The following is a 22,162-nucleotide window of genomic DNA, read 5'->3' on the forward strand; positions in this document are numbered from 1 at the left end:
GTGGATTCGGACTCTATTTCCCCGAAGGCCTCGCGGCCTGAAGTGACCTGTCGGGTCCTCAGCGCCCAGGCGGCGGTTGGGAGAGCCGGAGCTGCGAGTTCGTCCCCGACGCTGCCTGCGCGTTTCCCTGAGGCTCGCCCGGAGCGGTTCTCGTCAGGCCGCCTCCCCGCGACACTCTCCTCGCAGACAGCGGAGCCGCCCCGGAGCCCTGCCTCAGAGCCGGCGTCTCGCGATCGGCACGCCCCTCCGCGTCTCCCGGCGGCGCCGCGAGGACCCCGTGAGGGCCGCCGGCGCCTGGTCGCCATGGCGCCCACCATCCAGACCCAGGCGCAGCGGGAGGATGGCCACAGGTAGGCGCCACGCCGCCGGGCTGCACCGCTTGCGTCTGTCCGCCTGGCCTTCTGCTGCGCAGGGGATCGGGCGAGGGGGCTCTGCTGACGACGTCACCGGCTCCGGCCCGCCGTGACGTCACGGGGCGCGCAGCCTGCACGGAGGGGCGGGTTCCATCTGGGGCTCAGGGGTTGCGCGCCCTCCCTGCTCGCGGCTCGGGGATTCATCTCGATGGGGCGTTTGGAGACCCCTCCGAGTACGCGGTTCATTAAAAGCACTTGGAGGCGTCTCCCCCAAAAGCGACCGAACACGGGGCCCCGTTCCCTGACGTGTTTGGGGGCGCTTTTCCCACGGGAAGTCGGGTAGTTGGCCCCCTCGGGAGCCGGGGCAGCCCGGTCAGCAGGCGGCAGCGTCTGTCACCTGTTAGCACTGCCCCGCACGCCCACCCTGCCCGGCGTCCTAGCAAAGCCTCTCTCTCTTGCCCTTCAGGCCCAATTCCCACCGGACTCTGCCTGAGAGGTGAGCCCCTCTCTGCTTCCTCCGGGGGCTGGGGTGGCGGGGGCTGCAGCCGAGGCGGGCCCCCAGGTTCTGAGCCGTTGTGTCCCCAGGTCTGGAGTGGTCTGCCGGGTCAAATACTGCAACAGCCTCCCTGACATCCCCTTCGACCCCAAGTTCATCACCTACCCTTTCGACCAGAACAGGTGAGAGCGCGCCGGGGGGCCGGGGGGCCGGGGGACCGAGGGACGGGGACTCGAGATGGGAGTCCTGGAAGGCAGGGCTTGTCGTCTTTTGGCTGCCTCTCCCAGGCCCCGGGCGCGTGCCTGCCTAGAACTTCGGAGCCCCGCCCGGCAGTGTCTTGGGTCCCTTCAGACTCCCACGTGTCCCCACACCGAGTTCCTCTCGGGAAGCAGGGGTGTGAGGGGGAAGCTGGAAACCAGCGGGCGTGTTTCTCTCACCCAGGTTTGTCCAGTACAAAGCGACTTCCTTGGAGAAACAGCACAAACATGACCTCCTGACGGAGCCAGACCTGGGGGTCACCATTGACCTCATCAACCCCGACACCTACCGCATCGACCCCAATGGTGTGTGGGGCGATGGGGAGGGTCTGCCCTGGGCCAGCCCCGGGCCTCCCTGACTGTCCCGCCTCCTCGCTCCCCTCTAGTTCTCCTAGATCCAGCCGATGAGAAGCTCTTAGAAGAGGAGATTCAGGCCCCCACCAGCTCGAAGAGGTAGGGCTCCAAGTGGGTACTGCGGCCAGGCTCAGATGGGTCTCCAGGCAGGAGGGTGGCGGGCTACCGAGGCACCCATTCTTATTCCAGATCGCAGCAGCACGCGAAGGTGGTGCCGTGGATGCGTAAGACGGAGTACATCTCCACCGAGTTCAACCGTTACGGGATCTCCAACGAGAAGCCAGAGGTCAAGTGAGTTGCCCATGGGAAAGGAGGGGGGTGGGTCTGAAGCTGCCCGGCCCCTACAAGGCCTCTCTCCCCACTCCTAGGATTGGAGTTTCTGTGAAGCAGCAGTTCACCGAGGAGGAAATATACAAAGACAGGGACAGCCAGATCACAGCCATCGAGAAGACTTTCGAGGACGCCCAGAAATCAGTAATTGCGGGGCTGGAGCAGGGAGAGGTACACGCAGCGTGGCCCGCGCTCTTCCTTCTCACACTGCTCTTGCCCCCACCAGATCTCCCAGCATTACAGCAAGCCCCGGGTGACACCAGTGGAGGTCATGCCCGTCTTCCCAGACTTTAAGGTCAGAGAGTGGCAGGCAGAGGGGGATGGCTTCTCACTTCTGCCCACCCCAGTCTAACCCAGGGTCCCCAACCCCCCAGATGTGGATCAACCCATGCGCTCAGGTCATCTTTGATTCAGACCCTGCCCCTAAGGACACCAGTGGCGCAGCTGCACTGGAGATGATGTCTCAGGCCATGATCAGGTTGGTGGTCCTGCTGCCCACTCTGGCCAGCGCCTCGTCACCCCTCTGTGCTCTCCCTTCACTGCCTCCTCTCTTCTCCCAACCCAGGGGTATGATGGATGAGGAAGGGAACCAATTTGTGGCCTACTTCCTGCCTGTGGAAGAGACGCTGAAGAAACGGAAACGGGACCAGGAGGAGGAGATGGACTATGCACCAGATGATGTGTACGTGGGCTGCAGTCAGGCTTGGAGGTTGAAAAGTGTGTCCCCTTTTTAGTCTCACAGGAAGCGAATGGAGCTGACGCTCTGCCCTCATCCTCAGGTATGACTACAAGATTGCTCGAGAGTACAACTGGAACGTGAAGAACAAAGCTAGCAAGGGCTACGAGGAGAACTACTTCTTCATATTCCGTGAGGGCGACGGGGTTTACTACAACGAGCTGGAGACCAGGTACTCGATATTCCTCTGATTGGCCTGGATCTGTGCTGAAAGCCCAGGGGCAGTGGAACCAGCTTCGAGGCCATTTGTAAGCAAGAGCAGCAGAAGCCTGGCCATGTGCATGGGTTGGACCTGGTTCTAACACAGGAGGCCAGAGAGAAAGTCTTCCTGCACTGCTCAACATGGCCAGTGGTCTGCCTGAGGTCAGTAAGGCTCCACGGGAAAGCAGACAAAGCCTCTGGGATACATAAAATGAGTATGAATGTTTAAATGAAGTGCCTGGGACCCGAGTTCAAAAACGTGACTCCCAGCCTTCTCCCTGATGGCTGAGGGCTCGCTGCTGTGCTGGTGTCCTTGCATGCAGGAGCTGGAGAGCATGACTTGAGTTTCTCTTTAAAGCAGAGATGACAAGTTCCAAGCCCATGGTCAGGCAGGAATTATGAAAGGCAGAGGCTGGTGGCAGCTGGGTGACCCGGAGCTCTTGGCAACTCCAAAGAGCACCACACCCAAGTCCAAGTCAGGTCCACCGTTGCTGTGCTGTGATGGCTAAGAGCTACTGTTTCCTCAAAATCCAGAAATCCAGATTTGACACTTCTTGGTCACATGCACACAAAGGGTACTTGAAAAATTCATGGAACATGGGATTAAAGTGTATTTATTTTGGTGCAAAAAAAATCTTGAAATCCATGCATATGTGGGATATCCAGAAAGTTCATGAAAAATGATTATAAAAAAATCCTATGTAGAGATTTCAATTTTTTTGTACCAAATTAACCTTTTAATTATTTCCCACCACCTTTCTGAAGGAGCTACACACACACAAAGCAGCATGTGGCATAGGGCAAACTGGTGTTTCAGGGAGCCATTCATCTTTCTCCTCCACTGCCCCCAATCCCGTGAGCTAGTCTCCCTTCTAGAGTCCGGGTTTAGTGTGGTCTGTGTGGCCACACATTGAAAGGGAAGCATGTGAGGCTGGACTCATCACTGAAGGGTCATCTCTAACGGGCATCTTCCACTGCTCCCCAACTCACCCACTCCAGGGTCCGCCTTAGTAAGCGCCGAGCCAAGGCTGGGGTGCAGTCGGGCACCAACGCCCTGCTTGTGGTCAAACACCGGGACATGAACGAGAAGGAATTAGAGGCCCAGGTGAGAGGCTCTGCCGGCCAGGGCAGTGGTGGGTGAGGAGGGACAGCTCCACACGACCCCTCCCCCCACCCCAATTCTGCTGCCTCCAGGAGGCGCGCAAGGCCCAGCTGGAAAACCACGAGCCCGAGGAGGAGGAGGAGGAGGAGATGGAGACAGAAGAGAAGGAGGCTGGGGGCTCAGGTGAGGCCGGGCACGCCGGGCACGCCAGCTCTGGGGCGCCAGTGGTGGGGTGGTGGCTCACACTCTGCTCCTGGACAGACGAGGAGCGTGAGAAGGGCAGCAGCAGTGAGAAGGAGGCCAGCGAGGACGAGCGCTCAGGCAGCGAGAGCGAACGCGAGGAGGGCGACAGGGAAGAGGCCAGCGACAAGAGTGGCAGCGGCGAGGACGAGAGCAGCGAAGATGAGGCCCGGGCTGCCCGGGACAAGGAGGAGATCTTTGGCAGTGACGCCGACTCAGAGGACGATGCGGACTCTGACGATGAGGACAGAGCACGAGCCCGTGGTGGCAGTGACAATGATTCAGACAGCGGCAGCGACGCAGGCGGTCGCCGCAGCCGCAGCGCCAGTCCCTTCCCCAGTGGCAGTGAGCACTCGGCCCAGGAGGATGGCAGTGAAGCTGCAGCTTCTGAGTCCAGCGACGCTGACAGCGACAGTGACTGAGCCCAGGGCTGGTCAGACACCGTTATCGGGAGCAGGAAGGCACTTTTCTGGTGGTCTACTTGTGAGCCCTTCATGTTGCCCCCCCCAAACCTTTACTGTAATAAAGCCGCGTTCTGACTTCCCCTCAGCCTGAGGTGCCGTTCTGGGCCCTGCTCCCCCACCCCACCCCCTGCCCGGCTGTGAGGCACAGAGGCAGAGCCACTGGGCTTCCCGTGAAATGTGGCGTAACAAAGGTCACAGTCCTTTTTTTTTTGTTTGGTTTTTTTTTCTCCAAAATAAGCCCAGACCATTAAACAAGTGAAACTCCAACAAATAAGTCTTCTCCAACAGCGAGAAAAACTGTACAGTTACTCAAAGCTGATTCTGCCAGTGGGGCTGGGGACAGAATGGGGTGGGGAGAGTGAAATCATGGAGGAGGCCTGGGGTGGGGAGTGGGAGAGGATCAGGGTCCTGCCCATCAGAGTGGGGCCGCCTGCGTCCTGCACACTCTGCTGTCAGGTTGGGGGAGGGGGCGGTTCTAGCCTCCCTGTGTGTGTGGGAGGGTGTCCCTCCCCACCTCCCAGTGCCGGGCAGGTTAGCTCACCCTGACAGGGTGAACAAGATGGGACCGGTTGGGGAGAGGTGAGGGTCCCGTAACAGGGACACCCTGCTGATCCCAAGCGAGGTGGCCCATCCATCCCATTTCCCCGCGGCAAGTGGGAGGGGACTGGAGAAGCCCTGGGAGCTGAGGGGAATGAGCAAGGCACAGAACATGGAGGGGCCGGGGTGGGGGACTTGCATAGGTTGATGAGTGTGCAAGAGGTACATAAATAAACCTGACACCCCACCCAGCCCGGCACTGGGAGAGGAGGTGGGGACCCAGAGGCAGGTCCCCAGAGCCACCCTGCCCCCTGGCTTCCTCCCCTTCCCTGGGCTCAGAGCAGAGGAAGATCCACAGACCAGGAGGACAGGGGCAAAGAGGTCTGGGGAATGGGGTGATAGTGCAGGGGTCGGGGTGGTCTTAAATTTTTTTTTTTTGGTTTTTTGTTTTTTCCCAACATTTTGTATCTTTAATAACATACACAATGGTTACCAGCCATATTCATAACAAAAGTTATTCATAAAATGTATCTAAAAATAACATTTTTTTTTTCCTTTTCGGTGTGAAAAGCTTGAGAATGTCCCAGTGAATGGGGGTGAGTTGGGGGAGTAGAGGGGGCTGGGATACGGGGACCCTGGCTTCCCCACTATCTGAACCCCCAATCCCCTCCCCCTCCACCTGGGCCCCAACACGACCTTCATTAGGAACAGGGCCCAGAGGGTCTGTGAGACGGGCTGGGATGAATCTCTGGGTTATGACATAGTGTTCCACGAAGTGAGGTCATGACATAATTGGGGGGGGGGGGGGAGGTGTAGGGGAAAAAAGGGAGGGCAGGGAAAAATCCCAAAAATCCCAAACCAAACAACCCCCTTCCCCTCATTCCTCACCCCCAAGTCTTTCACCAGCCAGACCCGGGAGGGGAGAAGGGTGTGTTCCTGGGAAGGGGATGTTAAGGCAACAGACTTCCTGACCTCACTGGCTGCCCACCTTCAACCTCTGTATCTGGGGAGCCAGGGATGGGGGGTGGGGAGGGCACGGGGGTCTAGAGGAGGGGGCTCTGCCCTCTCCTCTCAAAGTTCAGGCTTCCCCTGCCACTATCTTGGCTCAGAGAGAGGCCTGAGGATTCTAAAACTGAGAGGGAATGATCAGAGAAAAACCGTTAAGAACTATATAAATATGTATCTTAAATAGGCCTAAGAAATTAATTGTAGAGAACCTCTGATAAACAGGGCAAAAGGAGGGGAGAGGAAAGTGGCTCCTGTCCTTGGGGAATGTGGGAAGCGGGAAGGGAAAGGGGGGGGAGCGGAGAGAGGCTCCTCTCCCCAGCTCCTCCCAGGACAGCCTGGAGAGCAGGTCAGCTCCGCTGCTCACGCCGCCCCCGGTGTCAGGTGTTTGTGAGCAGGCTCCACAAGGTAGTGGTCAGTTTGTCTCAGGGGGAGTCTGTTCCCTTGGGAAGGGGCAGGGGTGGGACGGGGCCAGGCGGGCAATGAGGAAGGACAGGGAGGGGCAGGCAGTCTGGCTGGTCCTTGCCCCTTTGTCCTGGCTGCTCCTCCTACCTCCCCCGGCCTCAGCAGAGATCCCTAAACGGGCCAGGGAGTGAGCAAGGCGAGTGCCAATGTTAAACAAAAGTTAAAAGGGTGAGAGAGTAGAAAAATATTAGAATGTATAGCTGAGCCAGCCCACCCTCTTGCTGTCGCAGAGAAGCCCGTTGGGGGTTGGCCCCCGCCCGCCGCCCAGGGAGCCTATGGGTGCGCTGGGCTGTGGGTCCTGTCAGATGGTGGAGGTTTTGTCTGTCCCATCTGTGACAAGAGAGGGGGGAGGAGATCAGGAGCTCGCGGGAGCCTGAGGAAAGGCCCTCTTCGTAGCTTGTCCTCCCAGTCAGGGCCCCCCTGGAGTCAGGCCTCCCTTGGGAACCCCTCAGGATAACTGGAGTCGCTCAGTGCAGAGGTGGAGACGCTGGGTAGGTGGGAGCTGGGTCAGGGAAAGAGGAAATGCTCACCACCCAAGGCGTGTTCTGTCATGCTCAGACACAGAGACTCCAGAGTGGGATTGATCTCCAGGTCAGGCCCAGGGACCGGGCAGTCTGGGTGGGAGAGAGGAAAATGGAGGTGGTGAGGACTTCCTGGGGTGAGGAGGACAGGAGGGAGACAAAGGCGGCCAGTTGGTACAGGGTGGAGAGACGAGGCCACGGAAACAGCAGCACGCAACACACACACACACACACACACACACACACACACACTTGGATGGAAGATGTGGCTGGGCAGAGGTGGAGGACAGAGGCAGGCGGGAGAGAAGAAGGCAGGGGCAGAGGCATGGCAATGCAGAAAAAGCTGGACCTGGGACAGAGGAAGTGTTGTGGAGCTGAGCTCTCTGGGTCTACTCTGCACATGGACGGCGCATTGTGCTGGCCTCTGGCACGTGCCCAACACTGGCAGCTCCGTGCTCCCTGACTGATGATGCACTCTCTCCTTGGTACACAAGCTACATTAAAGCCCTCCCTGTTTCTGCTTGGGCTTGCTCCTCTGGGCTGGCTGTGACTGGCCACAAGGCTGGTCCTCAAACACTGCTCTGCAAGCTGCTGGCATCTGGCAAACCGCCCAGACCTGACCCCTCCCTCACACTGGTTAAAGCCCTCCCGCCACGCTTCACTACCACTGGGAGGAGGTCAGAGCTACTGACCGTGGTGCAGATGCCCCTCCGCGCCTATCCCAGCCTCACCTTCCATCACTGGCCCACAGGAGCCACACATCCGACCACCTGTCTCTCCTCAAAACAGGTTTTGAACTTGGGCAAGTCCAGTCTCTGCCGCAGACTGGTGACTGACAAGTCTCAATGCCCTCCCACTGCAGTCAGGACGATTCAATCTGATGGTACACAGCTTGGTACGTGCATGCTGATAAGAATGGGTCTTATTTTTGGCTCCCATGGTTCAACCACTGGCTCCTTTGACATTATTTAAAGATACCTACTGTATACCTCACACTGTATTAGGATGAACACAATGGATGGCAGCTCACAGCATCTCATAAAAATTAAGAATCCCCATGGATGTGGTGGTCTGTGACGCACACAGCTCAGGGTCACCCGTGATCTAAGAGCTCTAGCCGCAGGGGCCGGTGGTGGACCTCTCTCTCATGTCCCTTTTGCCTCTAGCCGCAGGGGCCGGTGGCGGACCTCTCTCTCATGTCCCTCTGGCCTGTTCTGCCCTTGTCCTCTCCCTGTTCCCAAGTCAGTCTGCGAGCAGAGGGAAAACACCCTGTAGTGTAGAGCTTATCTACAGTGAAGTCCACCAGGGCCTGTGCAGGTACCTGGGCTTGGACAGAACGCTGGTGGCTGCTGGAACCTTTCTGTCCCTGCAAAACCTTCCAAACTGAGACTTTAATGATCCTATGAAGAGATGGGGATAGAGACCAGCACAGACAGTAAGATTACAACATTGGGGAAAGAAGTGGAGACAGGAAAAGAGATGAGACACACACATACCCTCCTCCCCTCCCTGGTTAAGATAAAATGGAAAAATAAAAGGTCCTCCCAGAGTGGCAGAAAGCATGGAGAAATGTCCTCAGGTAGTCACAAAGGGACAGGAGCCTTGAGACCCAGGAGGAGAGGAGGGCCAGGTTTGTGCGCTACTGGGGCAGCCTCCCAAGGCTGGGGCGCCTCACCTGGAGGGAACATGAGAATGGCCTGGGGCGACGAGTGGACCGGGAGCGAGTGGGTGCGCTGCACAGAGCTACGGCTCTGGCTGGGCATGCTGTTGCTGCCTCCAGGGTTGGCAAACCACAGGTTCTGCACAAGGAGAGAAAGGAGGAGTGAGCAGGCCCAGGAGTGGTAGAGCTGGCAAAGGAGCCCCTTCCTCCAAGTAGGGTCCAAACACAGAGATACAACACACCTCCCAGCACTGCCTCCTTAACCCCAGGAGCACTAAGGCCTCTGCTTCCAGCTGGCTCACCTGTCGGCCCTGGCCCCCAAGGCTGGGGCTGGTAAGGGCGTGTCGAGGGGAGACGCCCGCAATGCCCGAGGGGCTCAGGAGGCCCATCCTGCCAGGTGGGAGGGCCCGGGGAGGCATTGGGAACTGGCGCTGGGTCCGCCGGGCCACTCCCATCCCCACAGAACCAGCTATGGGGAGTGAGTTGGAGCCGAACGCCCAGCTGTGAGAGAGCAGAAGGCAGAGTGTTAGTTTAGATGGAGGGGACCATGTGTCCACCCGTTCCTCGCTTCATCCCCAACCCCAATAGGTAGGACAAAACCTGATGTGGCTGAGGAAGGAGTCCCTGCATCACACATGCTGTCTCCTCCCACCCCAAGGGTCCCCAAGGGCAGACATGATGAGGATACAAATGTTCCCTCAGTGGCCACTCAAAGCAGTTCTCCTGACTCCATTCCTGAGACAGGGAGGTGCTTCTGTTAACTTTGTTGGGAACTGGAAGGTGGCCAAGCAAAGGGGCCTGCCCTCGGGGCACGCGCCGGGTCTAGCAGCTCAGCCTCCTGCACTACTGGGAGGAGCATCCCGAATTCTCTCCTGGAAGGGAGCTCTTCACTGGTGCAATCCCAGCCCGGAACAGTGACCTCCCAGCTGCAGGCCCGGGGAGGCCGCCGCCCACCCTTTCTGCTGCCGGTAGTTCTGCATTTCCAGCGCGGCCTTGCGCGGGAACGTCCGGAGGAGCTTCAGCACTTGCTGTTTCCAGGATAGCAGCCGCTTCTTCTGTGTCTCTGTGAAAGCCTGGGGACGGGGTAGGGGAGGTGTCAGTGAAGCAGGAAGGGAGAGCTTCTTCCACTCCTCTGCTCCAACACTTATGGCTGGCCTGCTCCATGCCAGGCAACGCTGGCATGCGGAATTCGGCTGTGCTCACGGTTGGGGACAGCCATGCATACTGTGGCTGTGATAAGATGTCACCCGTGAGGAAGAACAGCAGGCACCAGAAATCTGCATACCCAGGTGGGGTTGGTGAGGGTATCCCTGAGGTATATTATTCTTCTTATTTAAGATTTATTTGGGGCCGGTGCTGTAACACAGCAGGTAAAGCTGCCGCCTGCATGCAGTACTGGCATCCCATGGGTGCCAGTTCGAGACCCAGCTGCTCCACTTCCGATCCAGTTGTCTGCTGTGGCCTGGGAAAGCAGTAGAAGATGGCCCAAGTCCTTGGGCTCCTGAACCCGTGTGGGAACACCTGGAAGAAGCTCCTGGCTCCTGGCTTCGGATTGGGGCAGCTCCGGCCGTTGCGGTCAATTGGGGATTGAACCAGCTAATCAAGACCTCTCTCTCTGCCTCTCCTTCTCTCTGTGTGTAACTCTTTCACATAAATAAATAAATCTTTAAAAAGAGACACACACAGAGAGCTCTTTCTGCAGGTTCATTCCCTAAATGGTTGCAATAACCAGGGCTGGGTGAGGTCAAAGCCAGGAGCCAAGAACTCCATATGGGTATAGATACAAATGTCTGAGACCGGAGGGCTAAGTAGGAAGCAGGGGGACTATTCCTGAGAGACAGAAAATTTACAAAGGCTCTGGGAAGAAGCCTCTGAACCCAACTCTGGTGAGAAGACAGCTGGAAAGGTGGGTGCCGGGCCAGGCAGGGTGCTGTTGGTCCTGAGAGTGATGGGACAGCCTTTCCCTTCTTGGGAGCCCAGCAGAAGCCACACCTCATGAGTCAGGCACTTTTCGATGAGCTGGAGGTAACTGGTGATGTTCTCCTCGTCTGGTCGGGACACCAGCAGCTGGGTGCACACTGGGGGATGGGGAAAGGGCAGGGGTTAGCCAGTATGCCATCTGCCACGCTGTGGCTGGCTGGTACAGCACAGACAGGAGCCTCAGGCTGGATGAGAACCAACAATGTGCTGGTACAGTACTCGGTCATGGAGATGTGGTCAGCACATGCTACAATGCTTTGCACACGGTAGACTTGAAGTCAGTAATACCTTTGTCATTCTAACTCTTAAAACAATCTTGTCAGTGTCAGCTTTCTTAGCCTGAGCAAACTCTAAGCCTCAGAGAGGTCAAACAGCTAAAAGGATCTAGACCCACATGTGAAGTCTGCTGCGCTGTGCTACTTTATGAAAGGCTGGACCCATCACGAACTTCACCAGACCCTTAACTTGGACTTCAGTCCTGTCCATGAGACAATGTCCAGCTGTCACCAACACGCTGTCTTATCTGCGCAGCTGGGCATCTACGAGGGAATGGGCTGTCACCCTCAGCATCAGCCCATGCAAGCCCAAGGGCAGGATCCTCGTCACCCTCATTCTTGGCTACTCTCTACAGCTCTTTGGTCTTCAAGGGCTTTACAAGGCCTGCTCCCACTGTCTAACATGGACTTGGCCCCTGATGCCTGACTCACGGAGCTTTCTGCCTCAAGATTCCTGCTAGGCCCCAGGTAGTCTCACCTTTGCCCATGACCCGTGTAAACTGGCTGGGGATGTCTCCGTCGGCAACGGGAGCTGGGGCTGGCTCACTGCCATCAGTGGGAGCCGGAGCTGGTGGAGGGGGATAGTTCTCCGCAGCTGGAGGGTCCTTGGCCTCGGTGCCCTTGTCTGTGCTGGAATGGGCTGGGGGAGGCTCAGCACCAGGCAGCTCCCCCCGGCCCCCATCCTTGGCAGCAGGGGTGGCAGCGGCAGCTGCTACAGTGGCCTGGAGGACGCTGTAGGCTTTGATGGGGGTGATGATGATCTGCTGCAGCTCCTGCAGGGCGTTTCGCAGATTCCCACCTTCCAGCACATCCTGGGGGTGGTGAGGGGGTGTGTAGCTCAGGGCCACAGGCAGACCTCGTGGCAAGGCACAGAGAAGGTCTACACACATGAGGCCACAAAGGGTTTGCAGAGGCCTGGGTGGGGCCCCTTAGGGTTCTGGCACATAGAGAGGGCAGGTGAGGGCACTGCAAGCCCATGCATTGTCAGGCATACACTGCGCGCGTGCGCACACACACACACACACACACACTCCTCTTTCCTCTTCAAGGTGAAGGCCCGGAGACTCAGGCCAAGACGCTGAGGGGGAAGAAGAAAACTAAAGGCAAGGGGAAGGAAAAAAAATGCAAATCAAGGTAGACAGAGGAGAGTGGGTGGACAAGAAACCACCAAAAGTAGAGATCATGCACAGAGGGACGCTGCTCTGCCAGACTGAGTGACACAGGAACCACAAACCAAGAGGGACAAGGAGGGGAGCCCTTGTGCCAACTTGCATGTGATCCCTGGAGGCTGGCTCCCTAGGGCTCAGGCGGCTGAAGATCAGGCCTGAGGGCTGGGGAGGCCCAGACGGGAGGTTGTCTGGGCAGCTGGCAGCAAGGCCAATCAGCAGCCGTTGGTATACAGGTATCACTGGATGGCTGGGTGCCCTTGGAGACCAGGACACCAGGTCCTCACCTTCTCCAGGGACTTGAGGACGCTCTGCCTCTCGCGCAGCTTCTGGATGCTCAGGGCTATCTTGTGGCGGGCACCTTTGGTGACGTTCTGTAGTAAGGGCAGAAGGGGACAGGATGTTGAAAATGGGAGGCTGAGGTACTTGGCAGTGTCCCCATAGGGGCCAAAGCAAGAAGTGGCTCCGGCTGCAAAGGTACTGCCAAAGTGCTGCTGCCTGGACACCCCCATGGTTCCTTGGCTTCACCTGAGACTCCAGGTGCTGCTCAGTCAGTGTCATCATCTCCTCATAGCTCATCTGTGAGAAGAGGGCCGCATACTTGTGCAAGCGGAGGCTTTTGAGCCACGAGGGCACATCTAAGAAAAAAGAGGGAGGGCGAAGGTCAGGAGCTCGGCCCTGGTGACCAGGACAGAAGGAAGCTTGTGGGCAAGGACCAGGCAAAAACCACAGGCAGTCTTTAAAGCTGCAGAGAACTGACAGTGGGTGGGGAAAAGCCGAGTGCACAGGCTACTTCTCTGTCTGCCCAGCCCCCAGGGCACCAGACTCCCTGATGTGCTCAGCTGCATGTGTGCGAGGCCAACCCCACCAGTCTCCCTAGAGACTTCTGGAAACTGTTTCCCATCGTCTGGGCCCCAGCTCCCCTGTCAGACTGGGTGTGTGAGGGCAGGGGCTCCTCCCCATCAGACCAGTGCCTGCGACTGCATGTGAGGCATCCGCTCCTTAGTGGGGTAGGGAGGTGGCGGCTAAGCTTTCTGTCCTCAAACCCCTGGAGAAGAGTCCTGGTGTCGCCCTCCCTGTGGTACCTTTCATGCCGCTGCCGTCCTCCTGGAACGTGTTCCGGCTGGAGCCCTGCTCCTCTGTCTGCTCACTGCCAGAGGAGGCCACGCTGCTCTGGGGCGAGAGGGGTGCGTGGTCGGGTGTGGTGAAAGCAGCCCGGGCCCCGAGCTCCTCTGGACTCGGCCACTCACCAGGGGCCTGGGGGCTCGTAGGGATGAGCGACATGGAGCGCTTCAGCGGGCTAGGGTGGATTTGGCAGGGGAGACCTAACCAAGGCGGAGAGAAGCAAGAAGTCAGGCTTGGGGATCTGACCACAGGAAACCACACCCACTGGTCAGTGCCGTGATGACAGCTCAGCCCCATAATCCTCCCAAAGGAAGGGACGCTGGGGTCCGAGAAAAACTGCCCACCAGATACTACTCATTCACTCACCCCCAACACCCAACATGTTCCCGAGCTGGCTGGCTGCCCCTCTGAACTGCCACACTTCCGCTGCTGGCACCCTGCTCCAAGTGTGCATCCCTTGAGGGAATTACTGCCACAGCCCCTCACTGGTTTCTTGCCCTGGTTCTTGCCTCCTACAGTCTACTGCCCTCATAGCAGCTACACTGATCTTTCTAAAAACACAAATCTGACCAAGCTGGGCCCCTGCTTAAAACTCTGTGGCTTCCTCTCATGCTGAGAACAAAAATCGAACTCTCCTACGTGCTTAAAAAAAGGTCAGGCAAGCGCTGGTCCTTGCCCATCTCTGACCTCTCATCTCCCACAATGTACCTCAAACTCCATCTGCTCCCAGAATACTTAAGCTTGGTCCAATCTCGGGACTTCTGACCTTGATCTTTCTTGTCCTCCTGATCTCAGCTGTTCACTCTCTTCAAGTCTCCTGAGGCCAACCCTCAACCCTCGATCTGAAGTCACCATGTCCCCTCCCCAACACCCAGGTTGTTCTATCACATTAGTCTGTCTCACCTTTCTTACACTCACCACAACCTCCAATTCTTTTATCGACTAATATTTCTTTACTTGATTACGAACTGTTCCCCTGCAATAGCCCAAGATCCATGACAACAGGGCCCCATCCTGTCTTAAACATCACAGTATTCTTAGCAATTACAGTGGGGCCTGGCCCAAAAGGAGTTGCTTCAGTAGTTCACGAAAGAAGCACAAGAACCGCGCCCTCAACACCAGCCTCACTACTCCTCTTTTTTTCTGTACTGAGACCAGACTGGCTCCCGTGAGACCCTGTGGCTCAGGGTGAAGGCAGGCCCTGTTCTACAGGAAGTTTCACACTCCCTGTACATTGCATTTCTGAGGCAGGCCTGAGGGCAGAGGGACCCAACCTCACACTTAACCACTCCCACAAGTCCCCAAACCTCTAAATGCACCATTCTCTCTGTCCAGCTCCCCGTTCTCCCATCCCTCTCTGCAGCTACTTCTGCCTTCATGCCCCACTCAGCTGTCTCCTCTCTTGCTGCGAGTCCAGTGCTCGCTGCCCTCCTCATTAGTCTGCCTGTTGCACTGGACTGTGGGCTCTGGAGGATGTCCCTCCCAGTCAACCATTTCTGTATCCCCGGGATCAGACACAGGGCATGACACACAGGAGCCCTCCAACCAAGTTTCACAAAGAACAAAATGGTGCTAAGGGGACCTCTGAGCCTACAGAAAGGGACAAGGAATCAAAACCAGAAGGCCTCACCCCGGCTGGTGAGGACATCAAGGCCCAGGGAGCTGAAGTCCTTTGCCCCAGTTCCTTGAGAGCGCCCCGGCCTGGTTTCTGATAGAAAGGCTGGGACTCCTGCCAGAGCTCCACTGACATCGGCCAAGGAAGGAGGACCACCCCAGTGCCGGCTCCAAAGCAACTTCCATCCTGTGACGATACTGATGCTCGTGGCCAAGAAGGCACCCAAGGGAGAAGGTAGTGCTCTGGCCCACCCCAAGACCAGACTCTGCCTCTGCCAAAGACCTCTAGGGCCCTCTCTTCAGGGCTCCTTCCAAGCCTCTCTGGACTCCCTTAGCCCTGGCTGCTGTTTCTGCTCAGGACTCCTGGAGAAAGATGGCAGCCTCTGAGGCTGCAGGCCAGCAACCCTCAATGCAGGCCTTCTTTCTCAGCCAAGAAGGGGGCAGGCAAGGCTGAGAGGGCAGGAAATTACCCTGACTGGAATGATCGTGCAGTTCCTGAGGAGTCTGCTTGGTCCTGCTCTGGGGTGGAGGCTGGCCACTGCCCGAGAATTAAAAAGACAGGAATGCCGGCCTGAGATCCAGGGCCTCACACTCTCCAAGAAACCCTGGTCTGTCCTTGGCAGCACCCCAAACCCACACTGCCCGCCCTCCCAGGCCAATCCTTGCTCCCCTCTCAAAAATATTTCAATGGTTTCCTGTTTCCTGCAACTACACAAAATCCAAAAGCCTCGTCCTATCCTTCAAGGCACCCCCACCCTACCCCCACAGCAGTCCTAATAACTGAAGTCTGAGAGTCAGAACTGAGTCCTGAGTTCAAATCCTGACTCTGACACCCTGAACCCCATGATCTTGGGCAAGTCACTTCATCTGCCCACTGCCTCCATTTCTACATAAAGCCCTTAGTAGAGGGGATAGGCACACGCTAAAGCATGAGTATCTGCTGCCGCAACTTCTCATTTAAACCATTGTATTACTCTTTTAAATCCATCCCAGCCAGACCCATCTGTACACTGTGCCCTCCGTAATTTGCCACCCCTGTGCCCTCTCTACATGGAGCGCACAATTGCTTTTGCAGTCCAAACCCCTCTTGAACATTCTCAAGCTTGGACTTTCAACAGCTTCTGGGGTCCAATCATGGTGAGCCCAGGAGGTGCAGAGAGAAAGAAATTTAGGGGCATGCTGCGTGGGTGATGCTGAGCATGTCTGGGTCACTTTAGGTGGAGGCAAGGGCACAGTAGTAAAGAACAGGAGCGCCAGAGTCAGACTGCCTGGGTTCATGTGACTTTGGAGTTAAAAGGTGCATCATGAGAAAACTAAGCAGGGATTTCAAAATCTTTTGCACCAAAAAACTTTATCTTTCGATTCCATTTTTCAATGAACATTCTGAAGTCTCCCTATAAAGTTCTCAGGACAGCTGTTAACAATGACCAAGTGCTCAATGTATTTTTTTTGCTAGAACTACTGTTGAGTATGTCCTCTCAGCCTGGACCCAGGAACTGTGAGGCTCAAAGGCTGGAAAACGAGAGCCAAGACACTGCAGGCTCCTGGAAATGCATTCCTGTAGCCTCTGTCTTCCCAGGTTCTCATTGGCACATTAACTGGGCAAGAATCAGGCCCGGGGGGAACTGCTGTGCACCAGGCACCAGGCACCAGGCACCAGAGGCGCAGGCTTCCTGCCATCTGCTGGCACACATGACCATGCAAAGCCACTCTCTCCTGGCCTGCTTTAACCAGTGCCTGCCAAAGAGAGCTGACCCGTCCAGGAACCCCTCACCTTGATCAGGTCATGCTACCTCACCATGACTTGGAAAAGCTATCCTCTCTTATCTTGTTCAACTAACATTTCAAAATGTTACTGGGATACCAACCGCTCACCTTGGCTGCCAGGACTTTTATTAAGAGAGCCCTTTCAAACTGTTAGTTGGCAGGATGGGACAGCAGTCAAGAGTCAGGCTCTGGCCTCAGAATGCCTGGACCTGAACCTTGGTCAATTTCATCTCTTGCTCTATGTGTGATTTTGAATACACTTACATGACTACCTCTTTGAGTCCCAGTGTTCTTGACTGTTAACTAGAGCTAGTGATAGGTGACTGTGATAAGGATTACACGAGATGGTATCTGAAAAAGTGAGAGAAAAGAGCACCTAGCAGGGCTAGTGCTATGGTGTAGCAGGTAAAGCCATCACCTGCAGTGCCAGCATCCTATATGGGCGCTGGTTCAAGTCCCGGCTACTCCACTTCCGATCCAGCTCTCTGCTATGGCCTAGGAAAGCAGTAGAGGACGGCCCAAGCCCTTGGGCCTCTGCACCCATGTGGGAGACCCTGGCTCCTGGCTGCAGATTGGCATAGCTCTGGCCGTTGTGGCCAATTGGGGAGTGAACCAGTGGATGGAAGATTTCTCTCTCTCTGCCTTTCCTTCTCTTTCAAATAAATAAATAAATCTAAAAAAAAAAAAAAAAAAAGCACCTAGCACAGTCAATGCACAACAGTGTTACCTCTTATTACCAATGCTTCACAGCAGACATCTTACACAGCAGTTTACAGAGTGCTCCAAAGCAAGGCTGTAAGCTGAGGCCAGATGAAAGTCCAGCATGTCTAAACTGGAAGGGACCTCAGAGGATGGTGTCCAGCCCTCCATTAGGGGTCATAAACTCAGCGCCCTCAGAAGCGGGTGGGGGCAGAGGCAAACTGGAACACATGTGCAGAGCTTAAAGGGCTGGCTGAAGTCAGCTCCATCTTATTGGCTGACATCAGGAATACAGGCCTTGAGTTGCCAAATCTTTGACTTATTAAAAACAGCTGGGAATCTTACTTTTAGGGGGAAGCCCTGATTCCTTATATGACCAAAATTATTTAAAAACACAAGATAACCAAAGGGTGGGAGCAATAAGACCCAATAGGTAAGACAGCTTTGGGATCACCTGTTCACAGGCTCTACACTGCCTCACAAAGCTGAGGCCCAGATGTCATGGGCCTTACCCAAGCCCACAGAGAAATCAAGACAGGGCCCAGGCTGACCTTGTTCAAGTAGGCACGGCCTCCTGGGACTGCCCTTCCTCCTCACCTGTGTTTGCGTTGCTCCCAATACTGCTGATGGCTGGCGGCACTGAGCTGGATGGGTGGAAGGGCACGTGTCCATTTTCCCGGGGTGGCTTTTCCTGCCAGCCTTGCCCTGCCTCTCCAGGGCCCAGCTCTGCAGGGCCCCCCCACTCATCAGAGCCCTGGCGCGAGTGGTAGGAGGGCTCTGGTCGGGTGCGGAAGCTGCTAGCCAGCCGCTCTTCCAGGTGGCTCAGCCAGAGGGCTAGTGCGTTGCGGTCCTCCAGGGTGGTGGCTGGATGGATGAGGGCGTAGGAGAGCAGCTGGCGGCTCTCCTCGATGAAGGCATTGCTCTCAATTGAGTAGGCCAGCACTTTCTGCAGGAGCCTCATATACTCCGACTTGGCCTCTGTGTTGCCCGGCTGAAGCAGTGGCAGGTGGGACAGCAGGAGGGACACCACCTTCTCTTTGGACTCCTGTTGCCACTGGCTGACGATAGCTACAGAGGGGATAAGAGGGAATGTTAGGAGAGCCGGGGTGCGATATGCACATCAACCTAAGAGCTGCCAATGATCTATGCAGTTCCAACTCCTCTCTCTTCTACAATCCTGACTCCTGGCCTTCGTAGAGAACTCAAACACACTCCCTATGTTTCTGGGAGTAAGTTTTCCTAGTTCTAACAATCCTGTTCTCAAAAGGCTGCAGTAACTCCCCATCAGCCAAACTTGCTACACTGAAATCTGAGCTCTTGGGGCCAGTGTTGTGCCATAACTGGGTAAAATCGACACCTGTAATACTGGCATCCCATATAGGCATTAGTTTGTGTCCTGGCTACTCCACTTCTGATCCAGATCTCTGCTAATGTGCCTGGGAAAGCAGCGAAGGATGGTCCAAGTACTTGAGTCCCTGTACCCAAGTAGGAGACCTGGAAGAAGCTCCTGGCTTCAACCCAGCCCAGCCCTGGTCATTGCAGCCACTTGGGTAGTGAACCAGTGGATGGAAGATCTGTCTCTCCTCTTTCTTTGTTACTCTGCCTTTCAAATAAAAACAAGGAAGGAAGGGAGGGAGGGAGGGAAGGAGAGAGGGAAAGAGGAAGAGAGGGGAGAGGAGAGGGAGAGAGGGAGAGAGGGAGAGAGGGAGAGAGAGAGGGAGGGAGGGAGGGGGGGGGGAGAAAATCTGAGCCCTGATGCTGCCCCAGGCCTGCCCTTGCTGTGTACCCACTCCCCTTTACTTTCATGGCCTCACCCCCACCCAGTCCCTATCCAAGGAGACTCCTCCTGGACTGGGGAGCACTGATGCCTTTATCTGCAAAAGTTGGGAGATATTTAGGACCTAATAAATGTTTGCTGTTGTTTTTAACCAGTCTCTCTGTCTTTAGATTCTCTCCCTTCAAGCTGCCTGGTATATCCAAATGGACTAATCTTCCTAAATTACACTAGGATGTCATATTTCTTTAAAAAATATTTATTTTATTTATTTGAAAGGTAAAATTATAGAGAGGGAGGGAGACACACAGAGAAATCATCCATATGCTGGTTCACTCCCCAAATGGTCATAATGGCCAGGGCTGGGCCAAGCCGAAACCAGGAGCCTGGAGCTTCTTCCAGATCTCCCACGTGGGTGCAGGGGCGAGCCATCTTCTGCTGCTTTCCCAGGCACATTATTAGGGAGCTGGATCAAAGTGGAGCAGCTGGGACACAAACTGGTGCCCATATGGGATGCCAGTGGTGCAGATAGAGGCGTAACCCACTACGCCACAAAGCCAGCCCCAGGATGGCATATTTCTGATCAGGCGTTATAATGGCAACTAGCTCTGACAGACCCAAGTCCAAGAACTCTTAGGTTAACATCATCTTCATTTCCAGAGAACACCCCATCTCTAATTCCTCCAGATAAAGACTCAACTCAGGATCCTCCCACCTTCCCAGGGGCTCTCTCCCCACTACCTTTATCCAGGCCTCCACAACCTCTTTCCCCCATCCAAGTTCTTTTTTTTTCTTGGACAGGCAGAGTGGACAGTGAGAGAGAGAGACAGAGAGGAAGATCTTCCTTTTTGCCGTTGGTTTACCCTCCAATGGCCGCCACGGCTGGCGCGCTATGGCCGGCGCACCGCGCTGATCCGATGGCAGGAGCCAGGTACTTCTCCTGGTCTCCCCATGGGGTGCAGGGCCCAAGCACCTGGGCCATCCTCCACTGCACTCCCTGGCCACAGCAGAGAGCTGGCCTGGAAGAGGGGCAACCAGGACAGAATCCGGCACCCCGACAGGGACTAGAACCCGGTGTGCTGGCGCCGCAAGGCGGAGGATTAGCCTAGTGAGCTGCAGCGCCGGCCGTCCACCCAAGTTCTAGGGCTTTCAGAGACTGCATAACCCTGCCCTTCTCCAGGAAGCCTCCCTGACTACACATGCTACGGCGATCTGCTTGACTTCTCACCATCTGAGGGCCCGAGTCCATCCTGTGGAGGTGAGCAAGACTTACCCTCTCAGCCCAGAAGAAGGTCTGCAAGAATAAGGCCCCAGGCTAGCCACAGAAAGGAGACCCTGGGAAGGAACTGTATTAAGTCTGACTGTTCCCCTCAAAAGCCTGTCAGCCCTTGTGGCTAACTAAATGGGGTGGAACATGGAGAAAACACAGACAAGGCAGAAGAGAGGGACAAGAAGCAGCAGTGCCGGAGAACCAAGACAATAATCAAGGACGGGGGTCAACCTGGCCCTCACTCTTGGGCAACTGAGCTCACAAGTGCAGCCCGGGCTGATGATTCCCAAAACCTCACAATGAGAATTCTCCGAAGTGTGCTACTGGAGAGGTCCTGGAAGCGGGGAAGAGCCTTGCTAACCACACAAACCCAAGGCCACACATGGGTGAGTGATGACAAAGCATGGGCAGAGATATGGCTGTAGGCCTTCTCTACTCCCTGTTGACCACGTGACCCTGAGCCAATGCGACACTTCATTGAGCTCTGCTTATTCTACCTGTAAACTGGAGCTCAGGACCACAACGAACTTGGTGAGACCATTGCATAAAATAAGCCCTCAGTAAACATTAGCTATTTTTACTGGTATCATGGTTATTTTCTCTAACTGTGGTTCCCTTCTTTCAAATATGCACAAGAATTCCAAAGGCACAAGCCAACCTTCTTTGTTTGGGAAACAGACAGGGAACAGACATATACAAGACAGTGTCAGAAGTCTAGGCATCTGCCGGCGCCGTGGATCACTAGGCTAATCCTCTGCCTTGCGGCACTGGCACACCGGGTTCTAGTCCCGGTCGGGGCGCCGGATTCTGTCCAGGTTGCCCCTCTTCCAGGCCAGCTCTCTGCTGTGGCCAGGGAGTGCAGTGGAGAATGGCCCAAGTGCTTGGGCCCTGCACCCCATGGGAGACCAGGATAAGTACCTGGCTCCTGCCATCGGATCAGCGCGGTGCGCCGGCCGCAGCACGCTGGCCGCGCCGGCCATTGGAGGGTGAACCAACGGCAAAGGAAGACCTTTCTCTCTGTCTCTCTCTCACTGTCTACTCTGCCTGTCAAAAAAAAGGCCAAAAAAAAAAAAAGTCTAGGCATCTGAGGGGTCTTTCAATTCAAGTTTCTTTAGTCTTTAATATTTCCAGGATCTCTGCGCTTTGCCCAACCGTAGATGGACAGACACCTGGCTACTTGCATAAAACTTAGAAAATGTCCCCTCCCCCTCCCCAAAAAAAGGTTGGGGCTCGCCCTGTGGCATAGCAGAAAAAGCTGCCACCTGCAGTGCCAGCATCCCATATAGGCACCAGTTCGAGTCCTGGTTGCTCCACTTCTGATCCAGCTCCCTGCTGAGGTGCCTAGGAAAGTAGCAAAGGATGGCCCAAGTCCTTAGGCTTCTGCACCCACTTGGGAGACCTGGAAGAAGCTCCAGGCTCCTGGCTTTGGATCAGCCCAGCTCCGGCCTTGCAGCCATTTGGGGAGTGAATCAGCAGATGGAAGACCTCTCTCTCCCTCTGCCTCTTTGTAACTGCCTTTCAAATAAATAAATAAATAAATAAATAAAACCACCAAAAAAGTTTTTTTTTAATTTAAAAGGCAGAGTTAGTTACAGAAGAGAGAGAGAGAGAGAGAGAGAGAATATTAATCTCCCATCTACTGGCTTATTCCTTTTAAATGGCCGCAACAGTCGGGACTAAGCCAGGATGACCCCTGGAGTCTGGAACCCATCTGGGTCTCCCATGTGGGTGGCAGGGGCCTAAGCACTTGGGGCCATCTCCCACTACTTTC

At 55.8% G+C, this 22,162-nt stretch overlaps 2 protein-coding genes across 3 annotated transcripts in view; one reads left to right on the forward strand and one right to left on the reverse strand.

Annotated features, from left to right (window-relative positions):
- Positions 1–216: 216 nt before the first annotated feature.
- On the forward strand, positions 217–4,613 carry PAF1 (PAF1 homolog, Paf1/RNA polymerase II complex component). The gene is made up of 14 exons (XM_002711452.5): positions 217–350; positions 820–849; positions 939–1,031; positions 1,291–1,412; positions 1,493–1,559; positions 1,650–1,751; positions 1,829–1,934; positions 2,017–2,085; positions 2,165–2,268; positions 2,356–2,472; positions 2,570–2,698; positions 3,727–3,832; positions 3,922–4,012; positions 4,091–4,613. The coding sequence occupies exons 1-14, from the start codon at positions 304–306 to the stop codon at positions 4,489–4,491; spliced, it is 1,584 nt and encodes a 527-aa protein (XP_002711498.1). The 5' UTR covers positions 217–303; the 3' UTR covers positions 4,492–4,613.
- The window catches only part of SAMD4B (sterile alpha motif domain containing 4B), a 48,795-nt gene continuing 29,958 nt past the window's right edge, over positions 3,326–22,162 (reverse strand). For both annotated transcript variants that reach the window (XM_051846668.2, XM_051846669.2), the window contains exons 3-13: positions 17,945–18,415; positions 13,228–13,467; positions 12,671–12,780; positions 12,430–12,516; positions 11,455–11,788; positions 10,714–10,799; positions 9,676–9,794; positions 9,024–9,222; positions 8,737–8,860; positions 7,071–7,154; positions 3,326–6,870 (exon numbers count right to left, since the gene is read on the reverse strand). In XM_051846668.2, coding sequence (XP_051702628.1) covers positions 6,842–6,870; positions 7,071–7,154; positions 8,737–8,860; positions 9,024–9,222; positions 9,676–9,794; positions 10,714–10,799; positions 11,455–11,788; positions 12,430–12,516; positions 12,671–12,780; positions 13,228–13,467; positions 17,945–18,415 — 1,883 coding nt within the window. In that variant the 3' untranslated portion in view covers positions 3,326–6,841. The remainder of the gene's footprint in view (positions 6,871–7,070; positions 7,155–8,736; positions 8,861–9,023; positions 9,223–9,675; positions 9,795–10,713; positions 10,800–11,454; positions 11,789–12,429; positions 12,517–12,670; positions 12,781–13,227; positions 13,468–17,944; positions 18,416–22,162) is intronic.

This window comes from Oryctolagus cuniculus, chromosome 18 (assembly GCF_964237555.1).
Source record: "Oryctolagus cuniculus chromosome 18, mOryCun1.1, whole genome shotgun sequence".
Classification (NCBI taxonomy): domain Eukaryota; kingdom Metazoa; phylum Chordata; class Mammalia; order Lagomorpha; family Leporidae; genus Oryctolagus; species Oryctolagus cuniculus.

Coding starts and splice junctions, on each gene's coding strand:
- PAF1 (XM_002711452.5), top strand. CDS start 304: ATGGCGCCCACCATCCAGACCCAGGCGCAGCGGGAGGATGGCCACAG. Junction 1,032..1,290: donor TACCCTTTCGACCAGAACAG/GTGAGAGCGCGC, acceptor TCTCTCACCCAG/GTTTGTCCAGTACAAAGCGA. Junction 3,833..3,921: donor AGAAGGAATTAGAGGCCCAG/GTGAGAGGCTCT, acceptor TGCTGCCTCCAG/GAGGCGCGCAAGGCCCAGCT.